General features: G+C 37.0%; 1 protein-coding gene across 2 annotated transcripts in view; it reads left to right on the top strand.

Moving 5' to 3' along the window:
* UGGT1 (UDP-glucose glycoprotein glucosyltransferase 1) overlaps nucleotides 1–22,142 on the top strand; it is a 110,954-nt gene that overhangs the window by 82,213 nt on the left and 6,599 nt on the right. For both annotated transcript variants that reach the window (XM_028101260.2, XM_028101261.2), the window contains 10 exons: nucleotides 1,040–1,198; nucleotides 1,724–1,809; nucleotides 4,354–4,438; nucleotides 5,682–5,770; nucleotides 6,305–6,409; nucleotides 7,633–7,717; nucleotides 8,348–8,530; nucleotides 10,185–10,345; nucleotides 11,388–11,502; nucleotides 21,746–21,862. In XM_028101260.2, the coding sequence (XP_027957061.1) occupies nucleotides 1,040–1,198; nucleotides 1,724–1,809; nucleotides 4,354–4,438; nucleotides 5,682–5,770; nucleotides 6,305–6,409; nucleotides 7,633–7,717; nucleotides 8,348–8,530; nucleotides 10,185–10,345; nucleotides 11,388–11,502; nucleotides 21,746–21,862 (1,185 nt within the window). The remainder of the gene's footprint in view (nucleotides 1–1,039; nucleotides 1,199–1,723; nucleotides 1,810–4,353; nucleotides 4,439–5,681; nucleotides 5,771–6,304; nucleotides 6,410–7,632; nucleotides 7,718–8,347; nucleotides 8,531–10,184; nucleotides 10,346–11,387; nucleotides 11,503–21,745; nucleotides 21,863–22,142) is intronic.

Genomic DNA, 22,142 nt, shown 5'->3' on the forward strand with positions numbered 1-22,142 from the left:
TTTGCTGCTCTTTCCTAGACTTTCTCTGCTTTCTCTGTATCTGCTGAAAACATAGAGCCTGGGACTTGGTGAGCGTGTGGAGGTTTAGCCCTTAGCTTTTATTATTACGCTTTTGGAATTTAGTGTTGCAGTAACATATTAAGCTCCAAATAGTGTGTTATTAACATTAGATAGGATTACAGAGCCAAGTGTGAACCAGCCTGGGATAAAAAGCCTTTAATTAACTAAAGCCAAGCTGCCCCAATACCTTGCAATTATATCGTATTTTCTGTAAGGAATCAATAATAATTTAGGCAGTTGATGTGGAACATGAATGGTTTTGTGCCATTATGGAGTCATCGCATACATTTTGGATATTTGCCTTTAGAACGGCAGTAGTATTTTCAGCTATATCCTGTAGGCCAAGATGAATTTATGTTTTTCTCTGCTGTTTCTCATTGTTTCTTTGTTATCTTCTTTAGCTTTTAGATCAGTTCATTTTTTTTTTTTTTTAAGATTTTATTTATTTGACAGACATAGTCAAAGAGGGAACACAAGCAGGGCGAGTGGGAGAGGGAGAAGCAGGCTTCCCACGGAGCGGGGAGCCAACCTGACGTGGGGCTCGATCCCAGGACCCTGGGATTATGACCTGAGCCAAAGGCAGACGCTTAATGACTGAGCCACCCAGGTGCCCCTAGATCAGTTCATTCTTTTGGCAGTGTGTTTTACATGGTTTTCCCAATATTACTTCCTAGATGACAGCCTCATCCTCTCATCTGTACATCTGTACAAAACCTCCTTGCACAATCAAGATACAGAGCATTTCCATCACCCCAGAAAGTTCTCTTGTGTCCCTTTGCAGGCAGTCCCCTCCCCATTCTGTCACTATAGTTTTGCCTTTCCTTAAATTTCTTAGAAATATGACTGTACAGTATGCAGCCCTTTACATCTGGCTTTGTTCACTTTGTACAATGCATTTGAAATCCATGTTGCATGTCTCAACAGTTTGCTTCTTTTTATTGCTGAGTAATTTTCAAGTGATTTAATTCTGCTCTTGCAGGTGGATAGTGTGGTGGCTGCTGAGTATGAGCTGGAGTACCTCTTACTGGAAGGTCACTGCTATGACATCACCACAGGCCAGCCCCCACGAGGACTGCAGTTTACATTAGGAACTTCAGCCAACCCAGTCATTGTGGATACCATTGTTATGGCCAATCTGGTAAATAATCAGTACATAAGGTGGTGGCATTGAGTCATGTTAATTTGGGCACTACAGTTTATGATGAACAGTTTGCATTCTGGACATGAGTGAGATTAAAATTCATGACTGACTGAATTTGGTCAATATAAAAATCGAAAGTTAAACTTACAGATTGGAATTACATGTTAGCCTAAAAAAAATGCTAGGATATTCTGAATATTCTGTTCTAATCAAATTGGCCCCTGCAAATGCATTGCTTAAGAGCTGACAGCATTTTTTCTTGGCTTTGGAGGTTTTTAGCTTGTTCACACATGATGCACTGATCCTTCACTCACTTACAGATCAAGAACCCTCTTCTTGGCTTCACTGGTCTGTATTTTGCTAGTGTTTCAAATGGGTAGATTTCTTTCTTTCTTTTTTTTTTTTTAAGAATTGCACTGAAATTATAACTTTTATTTAAAATATGAGTGATATTTCAGAAAAGGAAATAACTGTCCCTCAGAAACAGCATTTTGATGTTTCTTTGTCTTTCTTCTTACTTAGGGCTACTTTCAGTTAAAAGCCAACCCGGGAGCTTGGATTCTCAGACTAAGGAAGGGTCGGTCTGAAGATATTTATAGAATCTACAGGTAGGATTAAGTGATGTAGGTGCTTTTCTTCCAGAACATTTTACAGAGAATCAGCTTAAGTTGGGTACTACACAGGCAGTTAGCCAGGGAATAAGGATTTAATTTATGTGTGATGAAACAATGCTTTTCCGGGAAATTGAGTATAGAAGAATTGTCAGGGTATGATTGGGCAATAAGTGGTATAAATACTAGTAAGTATAGTCAAGTTTCACTCTTTAGTCTTTCCTTTGTGCTAACAGCATCTCAGAATCAGATTATTCTTTCACTGTGATGAAAACCATAGGCAGATGAGAAATTGAGTCATTTCAAGAAAGGAGAAAAGAAACGAATAACATTCAAACTTTTCTACATAGACAGTGTATTTCTTGACCCTGGGTGAATTGCAGGTACACAGTAGATGTAAGCTTTGGCCATGAAATCTTGGTGCTAGCACTGGCTTTCTTGGTCTGTGGTAGTATGGAAGTACTTCCAGAGCATTTCGTCAGTCACCAGGTTTTTGCCTTCAGGTTTGCTATGGCTGCCTATTAGTTTAAAAAAATTATACTGCCATTTTGAGTTTATCTTTGTATATGGTGTAAGAGAGTGGTCCAGTTTCGTTCTTCTGCGTATGTGACTGTCCAATTTTCCCAGCACCATTTATCGAAGAGACTTTTTTTCCATTGCATATTCTTTCCTGCTTTGTTGAAGATTCGTTGACCATAGAGTTGAGGGTCCATTTCTGGGGTCTCTGTTCTGTTCCACTGATATATGTGTCTGTTTTTTTTGCCAATACCATGCTGTCTTGGTGATCACAGCTTTGTAATATAGCTTGAAGTCAGGCATTGTGATGCCCCCAGCTTTGGATTTCTTTTTCATCATACCCCTGTGATTCGGGATCTTTTCTGGTTCCATACAAATTTTAGGATTGTTTGTTCCAGCTCTGTGAAAAATGTCGATGGTATTTTGATAGGGATTGCATTGAAAGTGTAGATTGCTCTGGGCAGCATAGACATTTTAACTGTTTATTCTTCTAATCCATGAGCATGGTTTCACTCATATGTAGAGTGTAAGGAAAAGCATGGAGGACCATAGAGGAAGGGAGGGAAAACTGAATGGGACGAAATCAGAGAGGGAGACAAACCATGAGAGACTCTGGATTCCAGGAAACAAACTGAGGGTTACAGAAGGGAGGGGAGTCAGGGAATGGGGTAACCAGGTGATGGGTATTAAGGAGGGCACATGTGGTGATAAGCACTGGGTTTATGCACAACTAATGAATCGTTGAACACTACATCAAAAACTAATGATGTACTATATGTTGGCTAAAAAATTAAAGGGGGAAACAAAAATATTATACTGCCTTTTAAAAGGTGTAATCTAAATTCTGTTTAACACAATTTAAATTAGTTTTAAGCAATGTGAAGAGAGTTTATGTCAATTTTTAGGGAGTAATTTCCATTACAGGGTATTTAAAACACCCTCTTGTGTCATCTTAGTTCTATAGGATCTATAGAGCAGCGTGGTTTCTTGAAGCTGTATTATAATAACATATTTATTGTAAATACCATGTTTTCTTCCAAATAATGTTTTTCTAAATACGGTTTTGCAGAATTTAATCCTATCATAAGAAGTTTACTTGTTCTTCTAAACCCCATCCCTTCCGTGTGCCCTTTCCCTGGCTGCTCTAACCCCCTTCCCAAGAGTGTGGAGTCCTCCTCTCTTTCTACTGTCTAGAGTTCCCTTCGTCTTGGATATTTCCAGACTCTGTAGTGTTTCATGCTTCCCCATCAGAATCTTACCTTGCCTGAGAACTCTGCTTTATGCTGGATGACAGTGAATGAATGCAGTGAACTCATATTTTATCATGGCTTTCTGCACTTAACACCTTGAAAATTGGTGCCTGGAAATTTTAGGAATTACAGTTGAGTGGGGATATCTTATTTTTAACTTTAAATGTTTCCTGTTCTGCCCCAGCCCTCCCTGCAAATAGAGCTTGTTATAGTTCTTTCTCCAGAATATGGGCACCAGATTGAGTACAGGGCCTAGAGTTGGCTGATTGTGTGCCTCCAGGCAGAAGGATAGAGTAGATGCCTTTTCAGAACTCTGAAGTAGAGCCATGCTTTGTTACTTGTCCATGAAAGAGTAGAAGTGATGTGTTTCTGGTGATGGTGCAGAGTGGCTCATGCTCCTGGGCAGTCCTTTATTGCTGATACTGAACTTGGCTCAGACTTTGTGAATACAGGTGTTGATTAAGTGCTCATCATGCGCTTGCCAGCACTGGGAGCCTCTTACTCTGTGAAAGGTAATTTAAAGAGGAGTCTCAAGAAGGAAGTTTGGGTTGTGACTAGAATGTTCAGTGTTTGAAGGACAGAGATTCTGACAAGCGCTTCTGTGTAGCTTGAAGGGACTTCCTGTAGGTTGTGAGAAAATAATTTGTTCTGGAAAACTCCTTTATGATAAAGATGATGGACAAATATGGCAGATTGATGTCAGACCACTTACTGTATTTTGAGAATTGTGATTTGTAATGTCTGTCTTATTCTTTCCGTTTCTTTTCTCTCTAAGCCACGATGGTACAGATTCTCCTCCTGATGCTGATGAAGTTGTTGTTGTTCTCAACAACTTCAAGAGCAAAATTATTAAAGTGAAGGTGAGTTTGGTAATACTAAGGCAGCCACTCTAATAGAGGGTGAAAGTAGCAGTATTCTGGCATTCAGTAGCTCTTATCTAGAAATAGGTGGATGTATTAACTGATAATGCTGTCACTGTGGTCATTTTACAATATTTATGCATATCAAATCATCACATTGTACACCTTCAATTTATACAGTGTTGTTTGTCAATAATTATATCAGTAAAGCTGGGGGGAAGAAAAACCAGCTTAAGACTTTAATTCACCTTTGGAATTTTAGTGTTTATTGGAATGCCTTTTTTTTTTTTTTTTGAGAGAGGGAGAGAGAGATCATGAGGGGCAGGGTCGGGGTGAGATGAGAGAGGGAGAGAGAAAGAGAAAGAGAGTCTCCTAAGCAGGCTCCATGCCCAGTGTGGAGACCGATGTGGGGCTTGTTCTCACCACCCTGAGATCATGACCTGACATGTCAGACACTTCAGCCAGCTGAGCCACCCAGGCACCCCAGAATACTTCTTTAAATGTAAGATGTCTTTTGTAAATACACATTTGTGGTTTTCTTCAACTGAGAGATTGCACCTTTTAGGTAATCTCTGAGCAATACAAGTCTCATTTTACATGAAGTGTTTTCACAGATACTGTTTTGCTTACATAGCCATCGTTCACATTATTATTGATGACTTTTCTCAGAAAATTGGGAAGAATGCCAGTGAAAATTTCAATGACAATAATAATTGGTAGCCCTATTTCATTTCTTTTCACTTCTCAGAATTTTGAAGTTCTTAGTGCCTTAAATTCAAGTAAAAGGTATTATGGAATAAATAATCATTACACACAGTAAAATCTAAAGCAGACCACACATGATTGAGCAGAAAACTGGTCCCTATGTTGTTGAGAAGATTCAACCCATCTTTATCCTGGTTAATCCTAAAAACAGGCCATGATGTGAAGTGACTTCTTCCTGACAGCGCTCATGTGGCCTGCACTCTACCCCTGGAAAACCAGCTGTCAGTTTGGTGGATTAGGTTTCTAGTTTTGCTTAGACTCTGTTTCCTACATAGTTGAATTTGAGGTTCTTTGACCATTTTTCAAAGTAAAAACGGTTATTATCTAATTAAGAGAGGTTGCTGGCTCATCACCTGAAGTTTTAATGTGATATGTTGAAGATCATTGTATTGAACTTGTCTAGACTCTGGGTGGATTGTTGTGCTTGTGGGAGAATTCATTCCCTATTGTTGACAGCACTCCTCGCATATGGTTGCAGGTTCAGAAGAAGGCAGATATGGTAAATGAAGACTTGCTGAGTGATGGAACTAATGAGAATGAATCTGGATTTTGGGACTCCTTCAAATGGTAAATTGGCATCATTAAAAAAAATAGTATCTTTTAAGGAAAAACTGAGATATAAGCACCATCCCTCCCTTCTTTTGAGTATAAGAATCCTATCTGGGCCTTTCAGAGTCTGCACTCTGCCACCACATCTTGCACTTCTATTTAGAGTAGATGAGTGTTTTCCACTGACTGAGTGAAGGAGGTTAACGTCCCCTTGTGCGGAAGTTACTTCTTGACTCTCATTGGGTTGTGCCTGCCTTGCGGAGAGTTCAGTTTACTTCCCATTGAGCGGATCATGTTCTGTGGAATTGCCTCTGTTCAGTGTATTCCTGAAGCTATGCAGTACCCTGCAGGCAGCATCCTTCTCTTTCCCCTATGGTGGCTTGGTTGCCTTGTGCCCTCTCAGGGCGCCAGCGGATGCTTCACCGGCCTCTCCTGCATCACCCCTAGGGAAGGAATGGGCATGGGAAACACATCTCTGTAGCTCTCCCCTTAAAGGGCTGTGTGTCTGTACCAGCATTTCAAGTGTTCTTGTTTTTATCTTTATTATTATAGGGGCTTTACGGGAGGACAGAAGACTGAGGAAGTGAAACAAGATAAAGATGACATAATTAATATTTTTTCCGTGGCATCTGGTCATCTCTATGAAAGATTTCTTCGGTTAGTTGTGTTGATTATTTCAGTATATACGAATGGGTTTGTCACAGTATTCTTATTTAAAGAGTAAATGTTTTACGGGATTCTGTCCATTATGCTTCTGTGTATCTGAAGCACTCTGAAGATTGTGAATATATAATTATATTTGTTTTGATCTGCCTATCTCATGAAGTCTGGCTGTATAATAAATGCATCTTGTGGATATCACAAGGCTATATACCTTTAATACTACTGCATGCACATTATAAATAGTGGTGTTTATTGGCCACCAAGCATTGCTTAAATCAGAAATTAGGAGGTTAACACAGAGAATAGAAGTGGAGTAGGGCCATGGACCTGCCTTCCAAAGATTCATAGGAGTTTAGAGCCAGGAGTGATCTTAGTTCTCACAGAAGAACACCTCTGTTTTATAGACAGATTCAGAGGGTGAAGGAACTTGCCTGAGGTCACACAGCCAGGGCCAAAGAGAGGTGACAGCCTTGGGCTGGTTGATGCAGTGGCTGCCAGGGGAAGGCTTGGCTATGAATATGCTCCTTTGCTTGAGAGTGACTTTCCTAATGCCAGGGTTCATTTTACTTTTAATTTTCCATGACGAATCTAGTATGGCAAATAATTAAACTGTCATTTTACTCAGTTTCAGGCCTCCCATTTCCAAGAAGTAACTGACCTGTAAAACAGTTAATGTCAAATGTTGGTAACTCAATTTAATTCAATTCCGTGACTCAGTTTGTTTTTGTATGTTTTCGAAGTTAGGAAATCCTGACGCTATAGCCATTTGCTATTCCCCAACCTCTCTCTGCTCTCCTCCCTGGCAGGGTCTCCAGTTGAGGCTGTGGGGGGCAGTGCAGGGACACAGAGCTCCTGTGGCCTTACAGGTTTTCTTTTCAGAGCCCTGTAATCAGTGAACCACAACCTCCATTATTCATTTGTATCATAATTAAGATAGCAGTTCATGAAGCAGTTTATTTAAAGATGTAACATGATTAAAACATTTGCCTTTATCAGGAATATCTTTATGGGTGAGGAATACTCTTTCTTTTCCATGCAGTGATAACTTTATAATAAGTGCAGTTTTCCATTTTCCATTACTAAGGGTCTCTCTTTGCCATCAATTTGCTCTGCCATGAAGAACATTCAGCAGTCTCGTGATTGACTCTATTTGATTTCATTGAGATTAAAAAGCATTGGAAAATTATTATTGATTATTATTTGCTTTTGTTTGACAGTATAATGATGCTGTCAGTACTGAAGAATACCAAGACTCCTGTGAAATTCTGGTTCTTGAAGAATTATTTGTCTCCCACATTTAAGGTTTGTTCCTCAGGAGAAAGGAAAGGATTCTTATTAAGGAGATATGTATGGTATAATATACTTTTTTACTGCTTCAGTATTATTTGTATGATTTAAAATTTTTCCTTTTAATTAGGTTTCCCTTCTTCAGTTGCATATATTTTTGTTTGTTGGTTTATTTATTTAAGTAATCTCTTCACCCACCGTGGGGCTCGAACTGACAACCCCAAGATCAAGAGTCGCATGCTCTTCCATTTAAGCCAGCCAGGCGCCCCTAGTTGCATATTTCTATGTTCATTCCAGATGGATTATTTTGGAGGAATAGTCATTATAAAACCAAACACAAAATTATAACCTGTTTGAAGCTTGGATAACATTGGAGGAAAATCTGTTATCTTTTGTTTTGATGAAATAACATTCTCTTCCTCTGAGCATGTATATTATAGTTTAATTAGAAAGCACAATACAAGTTATTCTCTGTTTTTTTTTATGTAGTCACAGGTGAGTCAGGGTCAGATTTCTGTTATTAGACCACTGTTATGGTAAATGTGTTTTACTTGTGCCATAATCATGATGGCTGACTTAAATTATCGAGTTGATTTTCTTCATCAAAGTAAGTGGTCGTTTGTTGTTTTCTATGTCCAAAAATAGGAGTTCATACCTTATATGGCAAATGAATACAATTTCCAATATGAGCTTGTTCAATACAAATGGCCTCGGTGGCTTCATCAACAGACTGAGAAACAGCGCATCATCTGGGGTTACAAGATCCTCTTCCTGGATGTGCTCTTCCCACTAGTTGTTGACAAATTCCTGTTTGTGGATGCTGATCAGGTAAGCTCTTACAAGCCAGATTTAAACAGTTCATATTGGGGCGCCTGGGTGGCTCAGTCGTTAAGCCTCTGCCTTCAGCTCAGGACATGATCCTGGGGTCCTGGCTTCAAGCCCCGCATCATGCTCCCTGCTCAGTGGGAGACCTGCTTGTGTTCCCTCTCCTTCTGTCTTTCTCTCTATCAGATAAATAAATAAAATCTTAAAACAAAACAAAAACAGTTCGTATTAAAGGCATTAGACTTCCTTCTCCTTTTTATTTTATTTTTAAAGATTTTATTTATCTGACAGAGAGACAGTGAGAGAGGGAACACAAGCAGGGGGAGTGGGAGAGGGAGAAGCAGGCTTCCCGCTGAGCAGGGAGCCCAATGTGGGGCTCAATCCCAGGACCCTGGGATCATGACCTGAGCCGAAGGCAGATGCTTAATGACTGAGCCACCCAGGCGCCCCTCCTTCTCCTTTTTAAATGATTTTATTTTTCTAGTTAAAGAAAAATACATGCTTACATTATTTAGAATATATGGAAAGTTACACTCAGATGTGATCACTTTTAAAATTTGCATTTGAAGTATTTCCTTTTCATCTTTTTTTCTATGCCTCTTTTACACAGTTGTGATTATATCATGTATGCAGTTTTGTTTCTTAATTCATTTAACATACAAACTAGAAACTGGAAGATTGAGGTTTAATAATGCTTGCCATTATCTCCAATTATTTGCCCAAAAGCTAGGAGTTATTGACATGGTTAAGAGAGGGGAAACTTTAGTAGATAGATGCCTGCCTTGATAATTTGGAACTCTTCAGATATTCTTCCTCCTGTCAAGATTTGACCTAAAAGGAACACACTGTGGTTTCAGACCATACAAACTCAAAAAGTGTGAATATAGTTGTCCTTTACAACCTTCCCCTGACCTGGCTGAAACCTGAGGTAATCATCTGAATGGAAGTGATATATAATATGTGCAAAAGTCATGTGGCCAGAGGCTTCATCCACCTCTTTGGAATTACCTGCCTCATCAGACTCACTGTATCACAGCTGGCTTGACCTAAAGCATGCTTTCTGGATTCTAATATAAGCACACTTACTCCTTGTTGAGTACTTGCTGTGTGTCAGGCATCTTTACACAGCTGTCCACATACTGATTCATGTAATCCTGTGAAGTCTCCGTTTTACACATGAGGAAACTCAGTCACAGAGAGGCTAAGTAGTGTCAATCTGTTTTATTTCTACCTTTTTGAATACTTAGAATACTGTGTGCCAAGCACTAGGCCAAGTGTCTTACTTTTTAGTGAAGGCAGTCAGCTAATCAGTGTAAGAATCCAGGCTCAGACTGGGTCTACCACTGGAGCCTGTGCCATTAACCTCAGAGCTGCCCTCTGTAATGTTTCAGTGAGGCAGTCTGTATTTTAAGAAAACTGCTATCTGCATGGCTTTTTAACAAATGACTTGTGGGGTGACTAGGTGGCTCAGTTGGTTAAGTGTCTGACTCTTGATTTTGGCTCAGGTCATGATCTCAGCATTGTGAGATGGAGCCCCGTGTCAGGCTCTGCATTGGGCATGAAGCCTATTTAAGATTCTCTCTCTTCCTCTCCCTCTTCGCCTCCCTCCCTCTAAAACAAACAAAACAAAACAAATGACTTGTGATCTTTTTTCCAGATTGTACGAACAGATCTGAAAGAGTTAAGAGATTTCAATTTGGATGGTGCTCCTTATGGCTATACTCCTTTCTGTGACAGCCGAAAAGAAATGGATGGCTACCGGTTCTGGAAATCAGGGTACTGGGCCAGTCATTTGGCTGGGCGAAAGTATCATATCAGGTATTGAAAAAGGAGTACTCTCAGTGTTGTTTGATTTTCTTTTCTTAAAGAATTTATTTTACATATTTGAATTTGTGAACAGGTAATAAACTAACATGGTTCAAAAATAAAAATTATGAAAATTTGCTGTGAAAAATAATCTTCCCAAGTCCTTTCTGTCTTCTACGCAGTTCCCATTTGTACAACAGATAACCTACTTTATTAATTTACTATATGTCCTTCCAGAGTTTCTTGATTCTTACATTAACAACTGAACTTCTTTTTTTACACAAAATATACCATCATACTTACAGTTTTGTGCCTTGCTTTATTTAATATCTCTAGTAGATCTTACATCAGTGTGCTGAGAGAGAGACCTTCCTTTTTACGTCTACGTATTATTCCAGTATATATGTTATTTATGGCATTTTGCTGTGTCATACAGTGTTGCAGTGAGTAATTAAATACATCATTTAGTATGTTTCAAATATATCTGTAGGACAAATTCCTAGAAGTAGAACTCCTAGGATGAACTGTGTAACATTACATTATCTGCTCTGGGCCGAGTGTGGTTTGGAAGATCTGGAAGGTCTGGGGACGTGTAGGTAGCAGCATTTATTTACAGAGATAAATGTTGGGGTTTGGTGAGTTCTTTGTCATCAGTTAATGCTCTTGGTCCAGAAGATCTGTAACCTTGGGGGTTTTTTTCCCTGCAGCATTTAAGACATCATCAGGATATCTTTGACTGATGGTTAGCTTTTATTACCTAATCTGCTGACATTTGGTAGAAGTTTTCGTTTGTCAGAGATTTAAGGTAGCTAAATAAGGAAGGCAATTTAATAAGGGAAAGTGACAAAGTGAGCTTGTGGTGGCAGAATATGGGTTTTGCAATAATTTCCTGAGCCATCTTTGAAGGAGCACATACTGACCCTGAGCTCCACACTGAGGCCACAGTTTACTTTCTCAAAGAGAGGCCAGGATGTTTACCTGGTGAACATTATTCAGCGAGGTTACTTTTTCTGCCACAATCCATGGTTATAACAAGTAGTTCTTCTCTATCCAGTGCACTATATGTCGTGGATCTGAAGAAGTTTAGGAAAATAGCTGCTGGTGACAGACTCAGGGGACAGTACCAAGGTCTGAGTCAGGATCCTAACAGCCTTTCAAATCTTGATCAAGTAAGTGGCTATTTTTTTTGGTTAACACTTTCAGTGATGGGTATGCAATATTGTGTCAGGAATTAAATTTTTATTTTCCTCTCAATTCTCTCCTCCGTTGGGACAATGTTTTGTTTCTTCATGGAAAGGAATTGTGGTGTGTGTGTGTGTGTGTGTGTGTGTGTGTGTGACATTTTTATCCTCAAGAGAAGACATACTAGTGAAAAATGTCGTAGGCCTGATGTGAGTTTGGAAGGGAGATGGAAGGAGGATGCTGCCTCTTCAAACCATTACCGTATCTTTTAATTTTGCACCCAAGTTATCTTGTTTGATAAATTTGTTTCTCTGCCTGCTAGGAGCAATTTGTTTCTTTTTAGGAACTAATTAGCAAAGATTCACAGTAGATAGTCTCACAATTTCCCTTTTTTTCTTTTTCTTTTCTTTTTTTAAAGATTTTATTTATGTGTCAGAGAGAGAGAGAGAAAGATCACAAGCAGGGGGAGCAGCAGGCAGAGGGAGAAGCAGGCTCCTCGCCGAGGAAGGAGCCTGATGTGGGACTCAATCCCAGGACCTTGGGGTCATGACTTGAACTGAAGGCCCACGCTTAACCAATTGAGCCACCCAGGCATCCCTCCTTTTTTTCCTATGTCAGAAACTATGGTGTTTTTTGTGTTTTGTTTTTTTTTCTAACCTGGTGGTTTTTTTTTCTTTAAATTTTTTATTGTTATGTTAATCACCATACATTACATCATTAATTTTTGATGTAGTGTTCCATGATTCATTGTTTGTGCATAACACCCAGTGCTCCACGCAGAACGTGCCCTCTTTAATACCCATCACCAGGCTAACCCATCCCCCCACCCCCCTCCCCTCTAGAACCCTCAGTTTGTTTTTCAGAGTCCATCGTATCTCATGGTTCGTCTCCCCCTCCGATTTCCCCCCCTTCATTCTTCCCCTCCTGCTATCTTCTTCTTCTTTTTTTTTTTTCTTAACATATATTGCATTATTTGTTTCAGAGGTACAGATCTGTGATTCAACAGTCTTGCACAATTCACAGCGCTCACCATAGCACATACCCTCCCCAGGGTCTGTCACCCAGCCACCCCCTCCTTCCCACCCCCCACACACTCCAGCAACCCTCAGTTTGTTTCCTGAGATTAAGAATTCCTCATATCAGTGAGGTCATATGATACATGTCTTTCTCTGATTGACTTATTTCACTCAGCATAACACCCTCCAGTTCCATCCATGTCGTTACAAATGGGAAGATCTCATTCCTTTTGATGGCTGCATAATATTCCATTGTGTGTGTGTGTATATATATATATATATGTATATATATATATATACACACACACACACACACCACATCTTCTTTATCCATTCATCTGTTGATGGACATCTTGGCTTTTTCCACAGTTTGGCTATTGTGGACATGGCTGCTATAAACATTGGGGTGCACGTACCCCTTAGGATCCCTACATTTGTATCTTTGGGGTAAATACCCAGTAGTGCAATTGCTGGATTGTATGGTAGCTCTATTTTCAACTTTTTGAGGAACCTCCATACTGTTTTCCGGAGTGGTTGCACCAGCTTGCATTCTCCATGGTGTTTTTTTTTTTTTTAAAGAAGTTTAACCAAATAATTTATTAATGCTAAATATTTTTGGAAGTGAGATAATAGTTTGTTTTAGATACCTAGTTTTACATATTTTGTTTTGCTTAAGTCTGCCTTAAACATTTTAAAACTTATTGTGATATATAGCACCCATAAAGGAAAGCATACAAAACAAAATTATACCGATATATACATATTCATATGCATCAATGAATTACCACAAAGTAAATGCCCATATACCACTATCCAGTTCAAGAAATAGAACATTACTAGCATCCCAGCAGCCATCTTTCTTCTCTAACAGAAGTATCTAGCATCCTGACTTTGGTGGTAATTACCTCAATTCTTTTCTTTATAGAATTACTACTTGAACGTGTATCCTTAAATACTGTAGTTTAGTTTTGCCTGTTTTTTTTCTCACTACCTCAGTTGTATCTTAAAAGCTGTACTCTTCTGAATCTAATTTCTTTTGCTCAACATTATGTTTGTGCAATCCATCCATTTTGTTGTGTGTAGTGGTACTGTGTTTTGTTTATACTACATTTGGGTTGTTTTCCATTTTTGTCTTCCATGGATAATGCTGCTGTGATCATTCATGCAACTGTCTTGATGCACATGTGCACATATTTCAGTTGTGTGTACAACTACACGTGGAATTACCAAGTCATCAGATTTGTATGTTTATCTTTATTAGATGATCCTAAACAGTTTTCCAAAGTTCTAATTTATACTCCCACCAGCCATGTAAGAATTCCTGTTGCTCTGTGTTTTGACCAGTACTCACTGTCAGTCTGTTAATTTGGTATATGTGAACTACCATCCTATGTGGCTTTCATTTAGAGAGTTTATTACACTTACATTTTCTATAATTATTAATCAAGTAGGATTTACATCTGTCATTTTAATTCCATTGTTTCCTGTACTGTATATTTTTGAGTTATTTTCTCAGTGGTTGTCCTGCTGATTATCATTAACACTTTAACTTATGACAATTTAGTTTGGGTTACTAACAACTTAATTTCAGTAGTATACAAAAACTTTGTTCCTATATAGCTTTGTTCCCCTCCTTCCCATACTTTTATTATCATACAGTTTGTATGATACATTGTATATATATTGTATGATACATTATATGCCCATCAACACAGATTTATAATTACTACTGTTTGTAACTGTTTTTAAACCAGGGAGGAAAAAGGAGCTCTAAATAAGAAATACATTGATAATTATCTTTTATATTTACCTACATACCTTTACTGGTGCTTTTTATTTCTTCATGTAGATTTGAGTTACTGGTTAGTGTCCTTTCATTTCACCCAGAGGTCTCCCTTTAGTATTTCTGATAGGATGGCTCTGGAGCTACAAAGTCTTGGGGGTAATTTTCTCCTTCATTGTTTTTGATGGATAGTTTTGCTGGATATAAAATTCTTATCATTTTTTTCTTTTTCTCATATTTTTCTTTGAATATATTGTCCCACACACTGTTAGCCTCCATGTTTTGTGATGAGAAGTTAGCTGTTAATCTTGAGAATCCCTTACCTGACAAGTCACTATCTCCAGTCTTTTTTTTGATAGTTTTGACTATGATGTAGCTAGGTTGGGTCTCTTTTGAGTTAATCCTACTTGGAGTTCATTGAACTCCTTGAATGTGTAGGTTAATGTTTTTCATCAAGTTTGGGAGGTTTTATTTCTTTATTATTTCTGCCTCTTTTTCTCTCCTCTTGGGGCTCCCATTGAATGTGTTCATATATTTGACGGTTTCCCACAGTTCTCTGAACTCTGTTTATTTTTTTTCATTCTTCTTTCTGCTCCTGGAAAATCTTAAGACTGGATAATCTCAATTGATTTATCTACAGTTGACCTGATTATTTTTTCTGCTACTCAAATCTGTGGCTGAACCCATCTAGTGAATTTTCATTTAAATTATTGTGTTTTTCAACAGTAGACTTTGTTTGCTTCTTTTGTATAATTTGTACCTCTTTATTCTCTCATTTACTATTTATACTAATTAATAATACCAGTTACTACTAATAATATTAATTACTAATTAATATACTTTCCTTTAGTTCTGTTAGACTTGGTTTCCTTTGTTCCTATTTGAACATATTTAAGGTACCTGATATAAAGTCCTTGTGTTGTAAATTCAATGTCTAGGCCTCCAGAAGTATAGTTTCTATTGATTACTTTTTACCCCTGTATATGGGTTTTGTATATTTGGTATTTTGCATGTCTCTCCATTTTTGTTGAATACTGAAAATTTCAGGTAATATAGTGTGGCAACTCTGGAAATCAGACTTTCTCCCGTCCCCAAGCTTTATTGTTGCTGCCTATTGCGGTAGTAATTGTTTGTTTTTGGACTTCTAAACCAGTTCTGTAAAGTCTGCATTTTTGGTCTGCCTGATTAGCTTAGTGGTCAGCTAAAATTGGACAGTGATTTCCTTAAGTGTTCAGAACCCCTAAGACTTCCATTCTTTGCCAGCGGCCTCTGGGTGCATGTTGGGACACATCCTCAACAGTTAGCCAGGCATTTTACAACTCTACATTCTTTGTTGCATAGAGCCTCAGGATCAACCAGAGATGAGAGCTTATGGCTTTATTAGGTCTTTCTTGCTTATGCACACACCACTGAGCATGCTCAGAGCCTTATACATGTGCATGGCTTTCTGTTTTCCCAGGAATATATCTTTTCTTTTCAAAGCCTTCTATGGATATCTAATTCTTTGGTTTCTCCTGTTAAGAATTTTGCTTAGTATATTCTTTGCTCCACTTTAGACAGCCTTGGAAAGCTTAGTACAATCCTCAAGTGCTGCTGAGGAGAAGCTTTCTATCATTGGGTTAAGTTCAACTGAGATTGAATAAACGGGCCTATATAGTACAATCTTTAAATAATGGTTGTGCTTTGGGAATGAAGCTTGAAAGACCTCCAGCCTTGTTCTCCTTCCTCCAATATGGGAGTTCAGGCTGTTATTTTTTGAGGCTGATGGGGAGCAGGAGAATAGGAATAGGGTAGTTCAGATGCCTCAAAATTCACTGTTCTTATCAACATTCAACCATTTTTTGTTGACTTTTAGTTACTCCTTAGGTTGCTGCAAACCTTTGGTTAATTTCCAGAATTCTGAAAAAAGTTGGTTCTATTTTTATCATGTTTTTGGCTGCTTTTATGGAGAGGTGAACTTTCAGATCTCCTTACTCTACCATTTTTTGCTGATGTTGCTCCTCATTGTGGTTTTATTTTGCATTTCCATTATTAATATAATGAAGTTGAGTACCATTTTGTGTGTTTATGGCCATTTAGGTATTCTCTTTTGTGATATGCTTATTTAAGTATTTGGGTTGTTTGAAATTTTTCTTCTTGATTTATGGGCATTCTTTTATATATACTGATAGTGTATCCTTTGTTATATATGTTGCAAAATTTCCCACTTTAACTCTCTTAATGATATCTTTTGTAGTCAGACTGGTCATTATTTTCTGTTATGGTTAATGCTTTTTGACCCCTATTAAAGTTACAAAGATACTTTTTTTTATATGAGCTTTATTGTTTTTTTCTTTCACATTCAAATCATTATTCCAGTAGGAATTTGTTTTTGAGATAGAGTTCAACTTCCACTTTTTATGTACATATACAGTTATATCAGTTTTTTTCTTTAATGAAGTGCACTGCTCTATAATACCATCTTTGTCAGATATGAAGTACCCATGTATGTATGGATCCATTTCTGGGTCTTCTAATTTTTGATTGGTCTATTTGTCTATCTTCACGTCCATACTACAAATCGCTCAATTACTATAGTTCTGTAATAAGTCATGATACCCAGTAAATCAAATCCTCCGACCTCATTCTTGAAGAATGTCTTAGAGTATTCTTTGTCTTTTATTTTCTCATATACATTTCAGACGAACTTGTCAAGTTCAGAAGGAAAAAAACACTTGCTAGGATTTTATATGTGGGTTGTGTTTTAATTTCTCTCAATAATGTAGATTGTTTTCCTCATAGAGATCTTGTACATCTTTGTTAGAGTTATTTTTAAAAGCTTTTGTTTCTGTTTGTTGCTGGTATCTAGAATTGTGATTGATTTTTGTTCTTTGTTGTATTCAGCTACCCTGCTAATATATATATATATATATATATATATGTATATATACTTTTATCTTTTGTATATATGTAAGCATCATATATCTACAGATAATGGCAGTTTTACTTTTTCTTTTCCAATCTTACATTAAAAAAATTTTTTTTCTTCCACTATTTACTGGACTTCCATAATGTTGAATAGAAATGTTGATAGTGGACATTCTTGACTCAAAATGATAAAAGTATTCAGCATTTCACCACTAAGTATGTTTGTTATAGATGTTCTGTAGATACCTCTTATTCACATTAAGGAAGTTCCTTCTAGTTCTTTTTTGATACTTAAAAAAAAAGATCTCTTGTGTTAAATTCTGTAAATTTTTGACATCTGCTGAAATAATACGATTTTCTTTTATTCTGTAAATATAGTTAATTTTATACCTAAATATAATTCCTGAATTATATAATCCAACTTGATTATGATTTATTATTTTTTTTAGATAGTCCTGGATTTTGGGGGCGAGTATTTGTTTAAGAATTTTGCACTTATGTTTTTGTGTGACATTGGCTTGTAGTAACATTTCTGTCAGATTTTGGTATTGAGGGTGCCTGGGTGGCTCAGTTGGTTAAGTGACTGCCTTCAGCTCAGGTCATGATCCTGGAGTCCTAGGATCGAGTCACGCATCGGGCTCCCTGCTGAACAGGGAGTCTGCTTCTCCCTCTGACCCTCCCCCCTCTCATGCTCTCTCTATCTCATTCTCTCTCTCAAATAAATAAGTAAAATATTAAAAAAAAAGATTTTGGTATTGAGATTTAATAAAATGAGTTGGGTTGCGTTTTTTTTTTTTTTAATTTACCTATAATTGGTTTTTATAAAATTGGCTTTATTTCTTTCTTAAATGTTTGGTGGAATTCACTAGTGAAGCCTCTAATTGCTTTGTGCTTAAATTATGATTTCAGTTTCTTTAATAGTTATGAGACTGTTGGCATTTTCTTTTACTTCTTTTGTCAGTGTTTTTTGTTGTCTCTAAATTTCCTAACATAGAATCATGAAGTTGCTTGTACTATCCTCTCATTTTTTAAAAACTGAATATAATTTATATATAGTGACGTGCTCAGATTGTAAGTACACTGTATAATCTGTTTTAGAAAATGTGTATCAAAAAAGAAAATGTGTATCAAGAGCCAGAATGCTTTCATCACTCCAGTTATCTTTTTAAAGTCCCATAGCATCTATACTGGTGTCTTCTCTCTTAAAAATTCCTGACATTATATGTTTAAAAAAAAGGAAGAAGAAGAAGATAGCAGGAAGGGAAAAATGAAGGGCAGGACATCAGAGGGGGAGATGAACCATGAGAGACTATGGACTCTGAAAAACAAACTGAGGGTTCTAGAGGGGAGGGGAGTGGGGGGATGGGTTAGCCTGGTGATGGGTATTAAGGAGGGCACGTACTGAATGGAGCACTGGGTGTTATATGCAAACAATGAATCATGGAACACTACATCAAAAACTAATGATGTAATGTATGGTGATTAACATAATAAAAAAATCTATAAAAAAATCAATTCTTCTTTTTCCAAGGGCATTCCTATCAGAAACACTGTACTTGATAAAAAATAAATAAATATGATGATTTAAAAAAAGAAAAATTCCTGACATTGTTTATTGTGCTTATTTTCCTTTATCACCTCACTAAGAATTAAAGAAGCATCTTTTAATGTTTTTCATCCTGTCTGTATGTTTCTTTTCTGTTTAATTTATTCTTTATTTTTCTTACCTCTTTAATTTGTTGATTTTTTTTCTAATTTCTTGAGATGGGTGTTTAGTTCATGATTCTTAGTCTTTTCTAATATATGCATTTGAAATGATCAGATTCTGTCTCAGCAGAACTTTGGCTGCGTTCCACACATTTTATATGTAGCATTTTCCTTGTCATTTGGTACAATGTATTTCTCGTTTCCAATGATTTCTTCTTTGACTCATGAGTTATATAGAAGTTTTATCCAAATACATGGGAATTTTCTAGTTATATTGTTACTAATTTCTAGCTCAGTTCCTTTATGATTTGAGGATTTCTTCTGTATGATTTCAGGTGTATGAAGTTTGTTGACCCAAATGTGATCAGTTTTGGTAAACATTTCATTTGGTTTTGTATCCTGTAGATATTAGATATAGGCCATTAGGTCAAATTATGTGGTTTTTGTTTGTTTTTCTATTAGTTACTGAGAGGGAATTGTGTTTAAAATATTTTTCTATATTGTGGTATCTTCATTTCTGATTTTGTCAGATTTTGCTTTATGTATTTTTAGACTATATTATTAGGTGCCTAAAAACTTAGAAGTCATATATTTCCTACAAATGAAACTTTAATGATTTTGGGGGGCCCTGGTTTCTTAAAGTGGGTTCTTAAACTGTGCTTCACCTAATATTAGTGTGTCTATTCCAGTTTTCCTTTGGTTATTGTTATATGATGTATTGTTTTTATCCTTCTATTTTCAGTTTTTCTTTATCCTTATGTTTTAGTTCTATTTCTTATAAATAGCTTATGTCTGTTGGTTTTTATGTTTGGTATAACAGTCATTAATTTGAACATTTAGTCCATTTATAGTTTATGTATTCACCAGTAAAATAGGCTTTTCTCACATTTCTGCTTATTCCATGTGTTCTGTTTCTTTTTTCTCCTAGTCAGTTTCTTTCAGATTGAGGGTTTTTTATAATTCCATTTTTCCTCTATTAGCTATCTATCTATCTATACACACATTTCTTTTTTTTAAGATTTTTTAAATTTTAAGTAATCTCTACACCTAACATAGGGCTCAGACTCACAACCCCAGGATCAAGAGTTGCATGCTCTACCAACTGAGCCAGCCAGGTGCCCCTTAAACTATATACTTTTTTACAGTTTTTTTTAAGTGATTATCCTAGAGATTATAATATGTGTTTCTGAATTGCAAAGGCTAATATTAATCAGTATATTTTATCTACCTACCAGATAGTGCAAAAACAGTGCTTCTCAAATTTTATCATATATAAAAGATTCACCTGGAGAATTTGTTGAACCATTAATTCCTGGGTCTCATCCCCACCGCCCAATTCAGTAGGTATATGGTCTGGTCCAAGAACCTGCATTCCTAGCAAGCTCCTTGCTGCAGTCTGCATACCACAGTTTGAGTCGTACTGACCTTAGAATTTGCTGACTCCGTTTATCCTCATCTCAGCCTGAATGGCTGTTAATTTGTATTTTAGATTTCTCTATATTTTAAATCCCAGAAGTTATTCTCCTACAATACAATCATTATCTATCTGTAAGATTTAGATTTGCTTACATGGTTACCCTGCATTCTTCCCTGCATTTCTGGGCTTCCATATATAGGATCATTTTCTATCTGCCTAAAAAGAATATCATTTAATTTTCCTTAGCGTAAGTTTACTAGTAACAGTTTTTTTTCAGTTTTTCTTGTCTGTGAGTGTCTTTATTTACCTGCATTATTAGTAATTAATGTAACATAAAATTTACCATTTTAACCATTTTTAAGTGTACAGTTCAGTGGCATTAAGTACATTCATGGTGTTGTGCAGCTGTTCATCTCCAGAACTTTTTCATTATCTCAAACTGAAACTCTGTACCCATTAAACAATAACTCTCTTTTCTTTCCTCTTTCCAGCCCCTGGCAACCTGTGTTCTATTTTCTGTCTGTATGAATTTGCCTATTCTAGATACTTCTGGAATCATACAATATTTTTCCTTTTTGTACCTGGCTTATTTCACTTTGTATAATGTTTTCAAGTTTCATCCATGTCATAGCATCTATTAGAATTTCCTTCCTGTTAAGATGGAAGAATATTCCATTGTGTGTGTGTGTGTACACACACACACACACACACACACACACACCATATTTTGTGTATCCATTCATCTGTTGATGGACATTTGGCTTATTTCCAGCTTTTGATTATTGTGAATAATGCCTCTGAACATTGATATACAGGTATCTGTTTGAGTCCCTGCTTCAATTCCTTTGTGCATATACCCAGAAGTAGAATTTCTGGATCATATTGGTTGTGTCTTAAGACAATGGTACATTTTATTGTGTCAAACTCAAAAGGGTTGCTGAGAAAAAAAGCTTCAAAGCATACAGTTGGCTCAAAAACATGAGCTTCATCCACTTGGGGTCAAGCCCCATTTGACAAGGTGGATTCAGAGCTTCCTTATGCACAACTGTGAAGTGTAAAAGCCACGTCTATGCTTAGTTAACTTTCAAGAGGCAGCAGTATTTTTTCTTAGAATTGCCCTCATGGAGGGAAGTCTAGGTGCAGTTTGCGAGTTTTAAGCTAAAGTTTTTCAAGTGCTTATCATGGGTAGATGTTTTGAGTCTTCTAAACTTTGTGGTTTTAAAAAACATCACAAATATTTTAGCTTCTCTAAGGTTTTTAGTAGACCTTTTCAGTTCTAAAAATTTGTGATTGGCATGTGATATGTAATGAGTGGCTATCCTCACTAATTTGCTATGCATGCATTTAAATTTCCCCGAGAACTTTAGATTGTTGTGTTTTGTTTTCTTTTTACCAAACAGGATTTGCCCAATAACATGATCCATCAGGTGCCAATTAAATCACTCCCTCAAGAGTGGCTTTGGTGTGAAACATGGTGTGATGATGCCTCTAAGAAAAGGGCAAAAACAATAGATTTGGTAAGCTCTCTGTGGTTCTTTTCTGCTTCTTAGTCCAGTGTGGTTTACGACTAGATCATTATTAACACACAGAATCTTATTTAGTCTTCTCTGTGGTTGTGCGGGTTGGGGATTGCAGCATGTCTTACGGTAACATCCATAGATCTCTGCTGCTTGCAGCAGGCAGCCAAGTCCTCTAGTGTCTGATGGGGCTGTTTTCACTACTTAAAATCAGTGAAGTTACTACTTCTCTTATGGGATTATCTCTGTGCCTTGTGATTTTACCACAGGAACTTTCTTT

This window comes from Eumetopias jubatus, unplaced genomic scaffold (assembly GCF_037043125.1).
Source record: "Eumetopias jubatus isolate StellerSeaLion01/CBP00866 unplaced genomic scaffold, mEumJub1_p1.0 scaffold_3, whole genome shotgun sequence".
Taxonomy (NCBI): Eukaryota; Metazoa; Chordata; class Mammalia; order Carnivora; family Otariidae; genus Eumetopias; species Eumetopias jubatus.